Source organism: Rhinoderma darwinii, chromosome 6, assembly GCF_050947455.1.
Source record: "Rhinoderma darwinii isolate aRhiDar2 chromosome 6, aRhiDar2.hap1, whole genome shotgun sequence".
In the NCBI taxonomy this organism is placed as follows: Eukaryota; Metazoa; Chordata; class Amphibia; order Anura; family Rhinodermatidae; genus Rhinoderma; species Rhinoderma darwinii.
Genome location: NC_134692.1, coordinates 51,204,026 through 51,219,929, shown reverse-complemented (window position 1 = coordinate 51,219,929; position 15,904 = coordinate 51,204,026). Strand labels below are relative to the sequence as shown.

Here is a 15,904-nt window from a genome sequence, read left to right as displayed (position 1 = left end):
TACAGATAATGTAGATGTCATCTGCAGTCCTATGTAACACCACAGATAACACACAGTGATAACTCTCTGAGAAAAGATAATGTAGATGTTTCCTGCAGTCCTATGTAACAGCACAGATAAGACACAGTGATAACTCTCTGAGTAAGGATAATGTAGTAGATGTTACCTGCAGTCTCATGTAACACCACATATAACACAGTGATAACTCTTTGAGTACATATGTAGTAGATGCTCCATGCAGTCCTATGTAACACCACTGATAACACACAGTGATAACTCTCGTAGTACAGATAATGTAGTAGATGTACACACACAGAAATATATACACATACAGACACATATATAATCACTTAGACACACAAATACACAGAGACACATATACACACATATTGGAACATTTACACATACTAACACAGAGACATATATACACACACAGAGACATATACACAAATAGGCAAACAGACACATATAGAGGCACAAGCAGCAGAGAGATTGAGCACTCACTATCTCCTTCCTCACAGGTTTCTTGCAGGGTGGGCTGTGGGCGGAGCTTCCCCATCTCCTCTTGCTTCTTCTGCTCTTGTGTCCTCCGTTTGGGCCCTGAGTCTAAGACACTCCAACTGTTCTTGGATTGGCTACAGTTATGTGAGCAGTTCTGTCCAATCCATGAACAAAGGGCGAGTCTTCGAAGTGCTGGGGTAGCCAACCCCCCCCCCCCTGCCCTGTGAGTGACCTGTCCGCTGGGCGGTAAGGTCACAAAGTAATTTTTTTTTTAGAAAAAACAGGTTTCCAACTAAATTCGTCTGTAGTCACTGAGGGTAAGAAGTCTTTGGAATTTTAAAATCAAGTAGCTTGGAAGCATATTCAGTTTTAAACGGGATTTCCCCAAAAAAACATAAGAAAAAAAAATTACCAGTAAAAATCATATTGGTTGCCATCCAACTTTCCTTGAGAAAGACAGAACTGAGAAACAGCTGAATAGAATTTTTCACAACTCTACAAAGGAGGACAACTGATTCCCCTCTATATAAAGAGAAAGGGTACATTTTAAAGAGGCTCTGTCACCAGATTTTCAAACCCCTATCTCGTATTGCAGCAGATCGGCGCTGCAATGTAGATTACAGTAAAGTTTTTTGTTTTTTTTCAAAAACGAGCATTTTTGGCCAAGTTATGAGCATTTTTATATTTATGCAAATGAGGCTTTCTTAAGTACAACTGGGCGTGTTTAAAGTTATGTCCAACTGGGCGTGTATTGTGTGTGTACATCTGGGCGTTTTTACTTGTTTTACTAGCTGGGCGTTGTGAATAGAAGTGTATGATGCTGACGAATCAGCATCATCCACTTCTCTTCGTTAACACCCAGCTTCTGGCAGTGCACAGACACACAGCGTGTTCTCGAGAGATCACGCTGTGACGTCACTTCCTGCCCCAGGTCCTGCATCGTGTCGGACGAGCGAGGACACATCGGCACCAGGCGACAGAGGCTCCAGTTGATTCTGCAGCAGCATCAGCGTTTGCAGGTAAGTCGATGTAGCCTTTGGTGCCGATGTGTCCTCGCTTGTCCGACACGATACAGGACCTGGGGCAGGAAGTGACCTCACAGCGTGATCTTGCGAGGACACGCTGTGCGTCTGTGCACTGCCAGAAGCTGGGTGGTAACGAAGAGAAGTGGATGATGCTGATTCGTCAGCATCATACACTTCTATTCACAACGCCCAGCTAGTAAAACAAGTAAAAACGCCCAGATGTACACACACAATACACGCCCACTTGGACATAACTTTAAACACGCCCAGTTGTACTTAAGAAAGGCTCATTTGCATAAATATAAAAATGCTTATAACTTGGCCAAAAATGCTCGTTTAAAAAAAAACAAAAAACGTTACTCTTATCTACATTGCAGCGCCGATCTGCTGCAATACGAGATAGGGGTTTGAAAATCTGGTGACAGAGCCTCTTTAAGTATTGTGGGACATATTCACACATGGCATATTATCTGTGGATTTTCAGTGTGGATTCCGCTGAGAAAATCTGTAACAAATTACAGTATAATGCATGTGACTGGGGTGTAGAAAACCCTATTCATATGCAGCAGTAAAAAAACCTGGGCAGACGGAGTTCACTTGTACATGACAAAACTATTTTTCCTCTTTGTCAATATTAGAACTAAACCAAAAATGTTAAATAAATAAAAAAAATACATGCACAAATTAATGTGTCCAGACAAAGCGTTAAACATTTTATAGGCTTCTCATTTCCCTAGCAAATGAAGTAATTTAATTAACAGCTTTTTTTTTAATTCCCTTGGGATCTCTTTTTCACTTGCTCAGCTAAAATAATGTTCACAAATGATGTTGAGATCTTAAAGCAACAGCGAGCATATTTATTAAATCATGGAATGTCATGAGGCCTTTTATGGCCTATTCATTACATCTGGTGACATTTTGTTCTGTACTGCAGAGTAAGCAAAATCAATTATTTTACAAATAATATGTCATGCAAGATGCTGCTTATTTCCTTCTAAAAAAAATTGGGTAAAAATCATATATTTATATTTCTTTAGTGTACTGGAGAAATCCTGTGATCTATTGTTCTATGGATTGTTCCAATAGATTTTATGAACAGTGTTTACCAATGACAAACTTCTCTGCTACATCTGTATGTAATAATAACCTTTATTTATATAACAACCCCAAGTCGTGCCGTGCTTTACATTCAGGGGAAGCAATAAACATACAAAACGGACAAATAATAAAAACAAATAAACATCATCAAACAATGAGACAAAAGAAGAGAGGAATAATTACATACTATTAACTATTATTATAATAAAGACGCAGAACTTTTATGATGCCACACACTGTTTACAAACAATGAAGAGATGATTTTTAGCATAATCTTAAAACATAATTTATTGTACCATACAAGCAGAAGTTTCAGGCCAAGGAAAGGCTGTAGTGTCCCTTAATTGGAGTAATTGCATCAAACCAGGGAAACGTATGCCCTAATGATCAATACATTGATCATGAGAACATCTAGAAATGCTTACATGCATATCTACAGTATAACCTATGCATTTTAGAATAGCACATTTAGAATGACAGATCTCTTCAAATTAAAGAATCTGTAAGACATCCTAATAACCCTACACTAGATTGCACCCATAATAAACAGAAGCCCAAAGTGCCAAAGAGAGACAAAATTTGGTGGGATAAATATGGTTTTGGTGTCCTCATTCCTTTGGAGCTCTCTCAGCCTTTAAAGAGAATCTGTCACTAGCTTCTACAAAGTGAGTTATTCGACTCACGTGAGTCCAGCGGTGTCTGTTCCTTACTTCTGCGTCCCCTTTGCTAAGATATTGCCCCCTCTTTATTTATTAAACAATATGTAAATGACCCGCTGGCTAGCCAAGTGGGTTTGGCCACCAGCGATTCTCAATGGGCGGAGCTAGCAGAGAGCCTCTTCCGCTCTTACCTATCAGCGTGAGGCTGTTTCCGCCAGACATTCCTAGGCCAGCGTCATCGCGTCAGTAATTTACATATTGTTTAATAAATAAAGGGGGCCAATATCTCAGCAACAGGGGGACGCAGACGTAAGGAACAAACACCGCTGGACTCACAGACACAGCGGCAATTACGTGAGTCTAATAACTCACTTTGTAGGAGCTAGTGACAGGTCCTCTTTAAGTAAAGTAGAGTGGTCTCCTGTGACAAATAGAATTATCAGAAGCCTCAAGAGTAGTTGTGGTCAACCTACCACATTATTGGGGCCTCAGATGTTGACTCCTTCCGAGGGCTACCCGCCCCAAAAATATATAGTGATAACCACAAACATCCCAAATACAGTGCCAGCCACATACTGCTCATATACAGTGCAGGCCATATGTGCCCCCCTGAACCAATGTGCAACTATATGTCTAGTCATTTCCCCCATATAGAGTGCAACCACATGTGCCCACCATATATAGTGCAGCCACATGTCCAGACTTATATGGAGTGCAGCCATATGCTCCCCATTTAAAGCCCAGTAATATCTCTCCTGGATATATAGTGCAGCCACATGCCTCTTATACACATGTATTGCCTCTATGTCTCCTGTCTTCTAAAACAGAGCAGACATAATAAAAAATTTGACCAGTCGGGTACTTGGCAAGAGAAGGAAGGCAAACTGGGTGGAGCGCAGAGTGCCACTGTTATAGATGCTTTAATTTAAAGGGTCTGACATGGTGAAACAACGGCTATTCAACACTAATATTTCAAGTCAATCAGCCAGACTTTTATTAGTTTTGTATTAATTACTTTTATGAAAGAGAAAATAGTTCATGAACATTTCACTTACCTATCTGTTCACTGGTAGAGACGATTGTAAGAACTGACCTGTTGTAGTCATAATTGGAAAACACATTTAGCACAGATGTATCTGGATGTTTTTGACCTGTCAGAACAAAATAAATGACTTTACCCCTGGTACAAATTTTAAATAATGATACTTATTACAGTAAGTTATGCGTGCGATCATTAGCCAGGTAACTAGTGTACAGTATTCGGATCTGGGAAGCAGATTTCCAGAACTCAGGCGCTGGAGACATGGAGCAGAGATGAAGTGTTGAATTGTTATCTAAACTATTCTTAGACAAAAGCATTTCACAGAGCCTGATACTTAATAAAATCATGACTTAATGCCCTTTTACACGGGTCAATTACCGGGTACACGAGCGTTCACCCACGTTCCCGATCATTGAAAACCTTATTGTTGGTACCGGTTATAATTTAAAAAAAACACTATAACGTAGGCTCCCATAATTATACAACCATAAAAAGTGCATTCTGTCTCTGTGTCAGTACATTCTACTCAGTGTGCAGCATGGACCGCAGAAAATCTGTACTGAACTATAACAACTGAAGGAAAACTCTTGAAGAGGACCTGTCATCTCTCCTGACTTGTCTATTTTAGTAAATACTTGTCTTTTCCATGAAACGACAATACTGGAACATCTTTTCTTACAACTTTACATTGTGCCATTCCTCTGTTATTCTTCCTAGAAATTTATAAATAAATTGACAACTGGGTGTTACTAGTCTCCTTTTCAAAGGGGCGTGTCCATACACAGTCTTACTCTGTCAGCACTGATTGGACATTGTGAATTTGTGTAGAGACACACCCCCATCTAGTAACACCCAGTCTGCAATTTATTAATATATATCTAGGAGGAATAATAAAGGAACGGCACAACATAGAGTTCTAAGAAAAGATGCAAGATGCTCCAGAATTGCTATATTATGGGGAATGCAATTATTTACTAAAACATACATGTAAGGAGAGGTGACATGTTCTATTTAAATATAAGGGCTTGTCCGCATGTAACAGATTTGCTGCAGAAAATTTATACAGCATTTACGTATTAATTAGCAAAAAACCCACTTGGAAAATCCGCACCATTTCATGCATTTTTTACTACAGAAAATAGTGCAGATTTTTGCTGCATTTTTTAGGTGTGTTTTTTTCAAGGGCTGTGTGATGTTGATTTTCCTTCTTCCTGTGATGTCATTTCCACACCCTGTAAGAAATTCTACATGGTTTCTGCAGAAAATTACACAGTACATAAGAAAAACGCAGAACTCAGTCCACGGGGCGGCACATTTACCGGCAGCCGGGGCGGCACATTTACAGGCAGCCTGGGCGACACATTTACAAGCAGCCGGGACGGCACATTTACAGGCAGCCGGGGCGGCACATTTACAAGGAGCCGGGGCTGCACATTTGCAAATGGCTGCAGATTCCCATCTATTGAAGCTTTCCAATCACTGACAGTGAGGCGAAGAGCACTACAAGTACCAGCGTGGCCGCACTATTAACATAAGAACATCCAAACCTACTAATCAGGTGCTCCAAGAAGTCACAGTACTACAAGTACAACAGAACTGTGAGTAGTGCTTATCTGGCACGTAAAAACAGAAAATAGCCATTCAAATAACACTGACATTGTGTATAATGGCATTGGAAGTGTAATAACAGTCAAGTGGATATACTGTGTCGAATATATCATAAGCTGTGGCCGTTATACATCTGGCATGAGAACATAGACGTTCACCATCTAATACAGACATTAAGAGTTTATTCAGACAACCGGGTTTCAAATCGGCCGTGAAAAACTGACGTTTTTCACAGCCAATTTGCACCCGTGCGGGACCCATTTTCACGGATCCCTCATAGACTTGAGTGTATTGAGGGATCTGGGAAAATGGGCAAAAATAGGACATGTCTTATTTTTTCACGGGCCGTTCACACGGTCCGTTAAAATAACGGCCATGTGAATAGCTGCATAGACATGCCTTCATTTTAATGCAGCCGTGTGACGACCGTTAAAAAAAAACGCAGTCACGCGGCCGACTATCCCTGTCGTCTGAATAGGGTCTTACCATCTGGCAAAATTGCGAATATCTGCATAACAGCGGAGCACTCTATTCAAATAAATTCCTTGGAGCAGGAAAACATCAATAAATCAAGATCAGTGCTACTGTACAAAAACTGCAAGTGTCTGAATATGGATCAAAGTCCTCAGTTTTAATATAGATAATTATAGTACCAGGGCCCGCTATATTGAGCTCATCTACAATTTGTTAAGATTTTAACTGCAGTTATAACATGTTATTTTTATTCTATGTGATTGCATATAAATCAATTTAATTTATAATTTTTCAATTTATTTTTTATTCCTTATAAGGGACATTTGGGTAAATTTAAAGTAAACAAATATAATTGATATTGAAACAAAAAAACCTGAACTAAGATTGATTCAGTCTTGAGAGACGGTTTTAGCTAATATTATTTTGAATCTTTACTGTATGGGGTACAGCTAACTCTGCACTCAACTACATCGTGGCTGAGCCACCATTCTATTGTTTTTAAAACTAGAGGTCATTCTTGTGGGCCTGGACCTACTTGAACTAGTATACCAGAAGAAAGCATTCCTACATGATAGTTCACATGCACACCCTGGGCGCTGGGAATGCAAATCCCTCTTCTTAGAGTAAACTGATATACGTTATTTATATCCTTTATATGCCGTATAATGCTCCAGATGCTAATGCCCAATGTGTCCATGGACTCCTATTGGGACGGGTTAATGCTAAAAAATTATCCTTTTCCGCATCCACCAGACTGGTTTACATTTTTGTTTCCCTGGATAAAAAAAAGCGCAGCTTAGTGTACCTCTCTATGCAGCTGGGTACACGTTATATATTTTTTAACAATAGCGCTCTATGGGCAACATATGCAACCGTTTGGCTTACAGTTGCATACGCTGGTGGCATTTGTTGGACGTACACGTCAGCAGCAGAGGTAAAGCCCAGGAAAAAATATATATAAACTATGGTCACATATGCAACTTTTAAATTGCTGCAGTGGAAAAAAATGACAAATAATTAATGTATAAATTCCCATTCATACACAAACTTAACTGAACGGCAAAGTGTAAGCAGTAACTGAGTGTGTGGTATCAGCGTGTGAATCTGCACTTCTGATCACTATGTACTACTACCCTACTTCTCACAACCGGTTTTGGATATATTTTACTAAAAAGCATGAACCAGGTATCCTGACCATCAAAGTACACTAAGGACCAATATTCATACTCATAAACCATATGACTACACTTTATGATGTGCTCAGAGCAATTCTGAGAAACAAAAACACATTTTCTGACAATTTCTACAGGTTCCATCCAGGAAAAAGAACTAGAATGAATAGAATAACTGCAGGCGGAATTTGCTGTCAGCGTGATCCTCTGCAGAAGTAAATTGTTTTGTCTGCGTAATGGAGTATAATAGCTGCAATTTCACTTGAACCAAAGCCACTAATAAGACTGCGAAGCGTTTATCTAAGGCCCAGGGTATCCCACCAGCACACGGCTGGCAGATTGCTGGGTGCAACCGCTTAATCACTAGGCTGATAACCTAATCCCATAAAACCACTAAGGAGCCAAGGAAATAAAAGATTGGCCTCCACTGATTTGCCAGGCAGTGAAGTAGTGTTAAGTAAACTAGAAAGTGTAATGAATAATATGGCGTGTTGTCAAATACCCAAGGTGTTTTGTGCTGCCAACCAGACACACTCGAATAGTTGTCTAGTGTTATTATTCCTCGGGTAAAAACTTTTGTGTGGCTTAAGAAGACTTGCACATATGCAAAATCCATATGGTAAGCGTGATGAAAACATTTTTGTGCCTTGTCCAATTTTTAATAATCCAACTTTATTGCAATTATTTCAGACTACAATGCCAGAACTGTCATACTAATGACGTGCCTCCAAGAAAAATACAAATTTTCAGGGAAATATGGGAAAAATTACCCATTGTCCCATAAAGGTATTGATTTTTTTCCCCACGCATATTAAGCACAAGAGGGGGATTACAAGGAGGCAATGGGACAAATTTGTCAATGTTTTTGGAAAATTCTGTGTGTATGTTTTCTATAACCTGTAAAAAAGGCTGGCCGGGTAAGAAAGAGTATTACCATCCAGCCCTCCATTGATATAAATGGCCACAGTTCCCCAACAGACAGAGAAATACTGCATGCAATATTTCTCTATTAGACAAAAAAGAGAAATGTCATAAAAACTGACCTTTTTGGTAATTTTTTATTTAAAATGAATTCCCATTGACTGTATATGAGCCCTTGGGTACTCTACTACCCCATTTTTGTCTTGACAAGTATGGCATAAGTTTACAGAGATAGTCATGGGCCTTACATTCTACCAAGGTTTCCCTGGTGCTAACACTGACCCTGCAAAAGGTTTAGGGAACGGACTAGTGGGATGGAGAGGTATGAACTTGCCTTAGGTCTTGTTCACGTTAGTTGTTTTTGCAGTGTGCTGTTTTGATCTGCAAATGATGTAAACTGACATCAGTTTTCATTTGTTTTTTCAATCTTGCTTATAGGTTACATATTCTGCAGCGATGTACAGAGATTTTCAATACCCAATCTAATTTCTCCTTTCGCAAACACACACATTAGGGCCAATTAACCTATTTGTATGTTTTTAGAATGTGAAAGAAAACCAGAGTACCCAGATGAAAGCCATGCGAACACAGAGAGAACATACAAAATCCAAGCAGAAGATGTCCTTGGTCGAATTTGAAACCAAGAGACCAGCGCAGCAAGGAAACAGTACTTACCACTGAGCCCCTGCCCATTAATCTTAATGATCATGATGGAACTGATGAATAATGTACTTTAAAGGGGTTTTCCAGCCAGTAAAAATTGAATGGATAGTAAAAATTGAATGGATTGAATGAAAATCCTCAGGATAGGCCATCAATAGTTGATGGGTCGGGGTCAGACTCCCATGACCCCCGCCGATCAGTTGTTTTGAAGGGGGTGCAGCGCTCGTACGAGCGCTGCTTTCCCTTCATTTCTACTTGCTCACTGTGAATCTTCGTACGAGCGCTGCACCCCCTTCAAAACAACTGATCGGCGGGGGTACCCAACCCTTTAGCTATTGATGGCCCATCCTGAGGATAGGCCATCAAATTTTACTGGCTGGAAAACTCTTTTATCAACAGTTTGAGTTTCGTAAAAATTAATAGGATGTGTTGAACTGATCCAGAGTGATCATATTAATAAGACTCACGTTTCCACTTGTCATTTTGTAGCCAAGACTAGGAATGGATGCAACTCACAAAGCTTTCAATTCTACTTCTACTCCCTGTAGGCTCCACTCCTGCTTTTGGCTCGAAAACTGCACAGAAACAGCAAAGCAAAACTGGGCCTCATATTTACTATATTTAACAGCTGAGATATCTTGTAAAATGGGTGTTGGAGGGCTGTAGTAGAGGATTGTTTTGGTTGTATGACATTGAGCATATGTCATACATTGACATTGACAATGTCTCATATAAGAGCATAGTTAGGACAGGTCAGAGCTGGCCCAGAGCTACGTACTAGGAAATGTAATGAAAAAAGGTTTAAATGGACACTAACTTTTCAACAACTTCTGCTAATCTAATAGTATATAGATTAACTTTGTAATTGGCTGCTAAAATTCAGTTGTTTTATCCATTCAAATTCTGTGTGATCTGATGTCCACAACCTATTGTAAAGCAAAGTCCGTCTGTGGTTACAGAGTAGAATTGACAGGCTACATAAGGTGGGATGGGGTCTCTTCACTGCCCGGCTATAACAGTCCATGGAAGGGAGCAAGAGGAGAGAGCAGAGAGAGAGTTTGCAAACAGATATGATGCATACAAGTCTATGGAGAGGGGAGGAGGAGCAGGAGGAGGAAGCAGGAGCAGAATGAGAAAGACACAGACGTGCTGCTAAGATTTCTCAGCTACACTGGTCTGTACTGCTGTATAATTTCCTCCATGCTGATGCTTCTATATATATATATATATATATATATATATATATATATATATATATATATATAAAGGATCTGCCAGACACAGCTACTGTGTCGACGCCCATGGTTAATCAGTCTGCACCTGCTCCTAAGTCTGATAGAGTGACTCGATCTGCTACCACTCAGGCTGGGAGGCTGAGGAGTGGGAGATCCTATCACAGCCTGGCCAGACGGAGCTAGCTCCCGCCCTCTGTCTATTTATATCTTCATTTCCTGCTCCTCCTTTGCCTGTGATTCTGTCCTGTTTCCTGGCTCTGCTGCTCCTGCTACTATTTTTGACCTTGCTTCATTTTGACCCTGGCTTTACTGACTACGCTCCTGCTCTGCGTTTGGTACCTCGTACACTCCTGGTTTGACTCGGCTCGTTCACTACGCCTGTTGCTCACGGTGTTGCCGTGGGCAACTTCCCCATTTCCCTTAGCTTCTGTGTACCCTTGTCTGTTTGTCTGTCGTGCACATATTGAGCGTAGGGACCGTCGCCCAGGACGGGCCGTGCAAGTAGGCAGGGACTGAGTGGCGGGTAGATTAGGGCTCACCTGTCTGTCTCTCTACCACGTCATTACAATATATCTGTCATAGATAGATATAGGAGAGCAGGATTCTCCTTTTCTCTGTGTGCAGTATATAGAAAACATGACAGCAGTTAGGTTCTACCCAGTAGCTCAGAGAATACTAAGAATTAGAGAGGGAGCCTGCAGAAGGGAAAACTCATGTACACACATATGACAGCTTATTATGAAAAGTCATCTGAAAAGTTACGTAGGTACGCTTTAACATAGATATCATCATGAACCCTGCAACGCTTTAATAAATATATCTCAGGTATTGCTCAAATTTATGACAAAATATATGGAAGGAAACTGAGGCAGACACTGCTATGTCAGATCGGAAGCTAGAGTCACCGGGCTTCCCACATATATAGGAAGAAATATCAAAACGAGCATGTTTGGATGGTAATGAGGCTGGTCACGTAAAGATAATAATTCATCATACTACTACTGATATTTATGAAGATTGGTTTATTCTCCATACACATTCTGCATTTGGGTAGGAATAAATGAGTAGATAGATATCCAGACTTTAAGATTTTAACACCCAAATGCCACACAACCCATATTAGCATCTACGTTTCTTTGTAGTCCCCAGCTCAGCGAAAAAGCAGTCTGTTACCAGTGAGCAGGAATTTGCACCATTAAAAAAAAATTGTTAAAATCTAAAAATTAAGAGCCTGAGGCGTTTTGCAGCAAATATTCTTTATGATGTTTCTTTATGTTCTAAATGAGAGGATCTAATTTGTGAGTGATGAGGCAATGATTCTGTCAATCTGGCTCCCATAAAAACTTATGGGCAATACAAAAGTTCAACACAAGAGCAATGAGAAATCGCTTTGTGAAAAAGGAAGTAATTATTCCTGGTTCAGATTGGGGGAAAGAGGAAACAAATATCATGTGCTTTTTATAAATGACTCTGGATTAGTACATTGTAGAAATAAAAATAGCGTGCATCAAATGTCTTTGACCTTAAAGGGGATGTCCCAGAATTGACAATTATCACCAATCCACAGGATAGGTGATAATTGTCTGATCGCTGGGGACCCCACTGCTGGGACCGCCGTTGATCGTGAGAATTGAAGTCCCAAACCCCCTGTTCCATTGAATGGAGCGGCAGCCGCATGCACGACTCTCTCTCCATTCAAGCTCCACCTTACTTCGGTGATTGAATTGAGGAGGATCTGATGGTTCGGGTATAGGTAATAATTGTCGATTCTGGGACAACCCTTTTAAATCATATCTGAAATATTACACGAAACCTGAAAAGAATGATTTCCACATCCTCCATGCCAGCTTGAACTGTAATATAACACTCTCAATACCTGCACACATTTTAAGGTATCTACTTTTGGAACAGATTTGTCAATGTGTAGCAGATCTAAAACTAGAATGGGGAACGTTCACATTTTGATGACTATGTTCAGCTCCCCGTGCGGTCACGTGATCTGTAAACTGACTCGCCGATTGACACAGCGTCTTATGTGTGGACAAGAAGCCAGTTTCTATATGTGAGTCCATGAGACTCAGAATTCATAGACTTATATAGAGTTCTTTAAGTAAATGGGATAAGATGAAGTACCAGGAACAGCTGCCCATACGGACCAGCTGCTGTGCCTGTGTAAACAATGAACGCTGATCGTCAAGGGTCTCGTATTGGAACCTCTTTGAGCATAAAGAGAATATGCCAGCAGGTCCCCTACCATATCTGACTTAATCTGCATAATCTTAATTATATAGTGCGACGTTTCGGTCATTAAATGACCTTCATCACGCACTGTAAAGATAATATTGACGATTTTAAGCTGAGGTGATAATGCCCACCATCTGATAGTGCCTTCACGTGCTAGGTATAACATAATATGCTTTGGTATTCTTGACCATTATGTCCCTTAAGTTGATACCTGACTGATGATGCTCACTTGCCATCTATATTTTCATATCCTTTTGTTCTTCTAATTACAAACGATTTCTACTTAGCTTTATTTTATTTTATTCTATTTTCTTATTTTTTTCCTTTTATTGGTTTTCTATATTTGATGGCACCGGTTACCACTGACTAGGCATGTCTGCGTACATGCTATGGCTCTGTTTATGATGCTTATACTATGTTAGACATATGTACTTTGAAATTATATGTAGAAAATATATATTTTTTAAATCGTCTATATTGTCTTTACAGTGCCTGATGAAGATCATATAACAACCGAAACGTCGCACTAAGTCATTGCCATTTTTTTTCAAATAAAATCAAGATTTTCTTCTAACTACAGCATTGTGTGCCGAATACTTCTGTTCATTACGATTGGGTTGGGTCCCTATTTGTGCAGCAGTTAAGTCTAGTGCGATCTGAACCACTACGTACCTGTTCAACTTCTAGCACAGACAGGACTTCCTTTATTGGGTTAGGTGTCCATTACAGTTATGCTTAATCCTGGGCAGCTACCACCTTGTATTTCTTTGTAGCAGAGGCAGCTGTCTACTTGTGAGTAAGCAATAAGCTCTAGACATATTTCTCTCCTCAGAGAGGATGAGCACCATATCAACCCTATTTTTTTTGCTTTTTGTGAAGAATCTGTATCCAAAAGCATAATAAATCTAATATGTGATTTGTTGACAGGTCGCCTTTAAGAAAAAAAAACAAAAAAACAAACAAATACAATGTGGCAATGAATATTTGCTGGACTTCACAATATCTGATAAGATGAGTAATGTCAGGACTGTAAAAGAAGCTAGCAGTGACATACTGGAAACCCTGGTAGTTCCTATGGGTCCCTTCCTGTAGAGGTATTGTACATAATATCAGACTGTCAAACTTACCACAACTGTCAAATAGAGCAGCTCTTGCAATTCTCTCAATAATGTCTTTATTCCTGGCCTCGGAAACATTTAACAGGCAGGCTACTAAATTCTTTCCAAGCTTGCTAGATGCCATTTTGGTGCTCTATAGAAATAATAACAGAATTTATTAAGATCGAAAAGGTAACAGTAAAAATGATAAGGGCGCCAGCCCGACAGGACTGGATCCAACCATCCCCAGCCAATGAAAAAAGGAGAACCAGGCAGTACATCCAAAGAAAAAATAAACTTTTTATTCACCCATGCAACGTTTCAGCTCCTGAGTCTTTCTTAAAGGGGTTTTCCCACAAGGGACATTTAAGACATATCCCCAGGATATGTCATAAATGTCAGATAGATGCGGGTCCCACCTCTGGGACAGGCACCTATCTCTAGAACGGGGCCCCTAAACCCCGTTTTACGTCTGTGTGTGTCGGCTGATTTCCGACCATGAAGGTGTAAACAGCGTAGCTCGCTGAGCTACACTGTTTTCGTAAGCCCCATATAACTGAATAGTAGTCACGGAAACAGCGTAGTTCGCATGCTACACTGCTTCCGTAACTGCTATTCACTACTATGGGAGTTACGGAAGCAGGCGTAGCTCAGCTGTTTTCGTAACTCCCTACCATAAAGTCAGGAAGTGGCCGGGAGTCAGCGATAGCAAACAAAGCTAGAACAGGGTTTGGGGGGCCCCGCTCTAGAGATAGGTGCGGGTCCCAGAGGTAGGACCCGAATCTATCTGACATTTATGACATATCCTGTGGATATGTCATAAATGTCCCTCATGGGAAAACCCCTTTAAGCTTTAGAAAGGCTCTGAGGATCTGAAACATTGCATGGGTGAATAAAAAGTTCCTTGTTTCTTTGAATGTGCTGCCTGGTTCTCCTTTTTGCATGCAGAATTTATTATTCATTGGTTACATTCATTAGTTAGAATTTATTTGTTGTATTATGTAACTATTCAGCAGCACATTGAAGAGAATGAGGTCGATTTATTAGATACATATTTATTATTGTTTATTCAGAAAGTAATCTTTTAATGAATAAGGCTAAGTTCACACCAGCGTTAGTATACGTTTACCTCTCTTCCGACAGAGGAAGAGAGGATCGAAAATTAGAATTACCATTGAAATCAATGTTAATTCTAACGGAACCGTTGCTTTTCGTTTAATATTTGGATATTCTCTTCCTCTGACGGAAGAGAGGTTAACGTATACTAACGCTAGTGTAAAAGAAGCCTAAAAATTTTTTTTGAAACATCAGTTTCAGATCCGACTGGAAAAAACCTCTAGAGCGAAGCCCTCCATCACACAGGAAAGTCGACTTGTAGGGCTTGCATATGCTCCTGGCAAACACGAACAGGTGGCAGGGTTACTGGGCTGAGGGGCATAGCAAGCTGATAGTGGGGTAGACGGGTCCTCTGTGAATGTACCCCAATGGACATCCTGAAAATATGACGGCATATACTGTCTGTTGTATGGGGCCTCACGTGGGATATATGCCTTATACACCTTAAAACATTTTTAAAGCAGTAACTCACATATAGATCAATGTCTAACAGCAGAATTGTGTTTCATAAAAGGAGTAAATATACAAGAGATGAGAGCTGCAGAGCGTGGTTGTATCTGATCCATTTATCGTGACTCAAGGGACATTTTATGGACATTTTTTAAATTAAAGCGGATGTTTAAACTTTCTTCATGAAATAACAATGTTGGAGCACCGTTTATTAGGCCCTCTTTACATTGGGTTAATTGACTTTCATCAGAGGTGAACTCCCAAAGTATTCCTTCCACGGAAGGCTGCAACGTATCCTACTTTACGACATACGATGGTATATGTTGACTGAATAGCCCCAATCCAGCGCCCCGGGACTCCATCCCTGGGGAAGCACCTGACATCATGGTCCCTGAGAAGAGCGCCTCCTGAGGACAGCGGTGTTGCTTGAGGACCTGTGCAGGAAGCTCCGGTAACATCACTGACCATATATGAACAGTTATGTTAATAGAGCTTTCCAACGTATAAGTTAAAAGTATACCTGTGACAGATGCCTAACAGTGGCATATGTCATTTATGTCACTTATAGACTCCCAGGTTAAAAAAAAGTGCACATTATA

The 15,904-nt window shown here is 40.2% G+C and overlaps 1 protein-coding gene across 3 annotated transcripts in view; it reads right to left on the bottom strand.

Moving 5' to 3' along the window:
* Positions 1-15,904, bottom strand: part of FTCDNL1 (formiminotransferase cyclodeaminase N-terminal like) — a 51,063-nt gene that overhangs the window by 20,671 nt on the left and 14,488 nt on the right. For all 3 annotated transcript variants that reach the window (XM_075831203.1, XM_075831202.1, XM_075831204.1), the window contains 2 exons: positions 13,770-13,893; positions 4,339-4,434 (listed from right to left, as the gene is read on the bottom strand). In XM_075831203.1, the coding sequence (XP_075687318.1) occupies positions 4,339-4,434; positions 13,770-13,884 (211 nt within the window). In that variant the 5' untranslated portion in view covers positions 13,885-13,893. The remainder of the gene's footprint in view (positions 1-4,338; positions 4,435-13,769; positions 13,894-15,904) is intronic.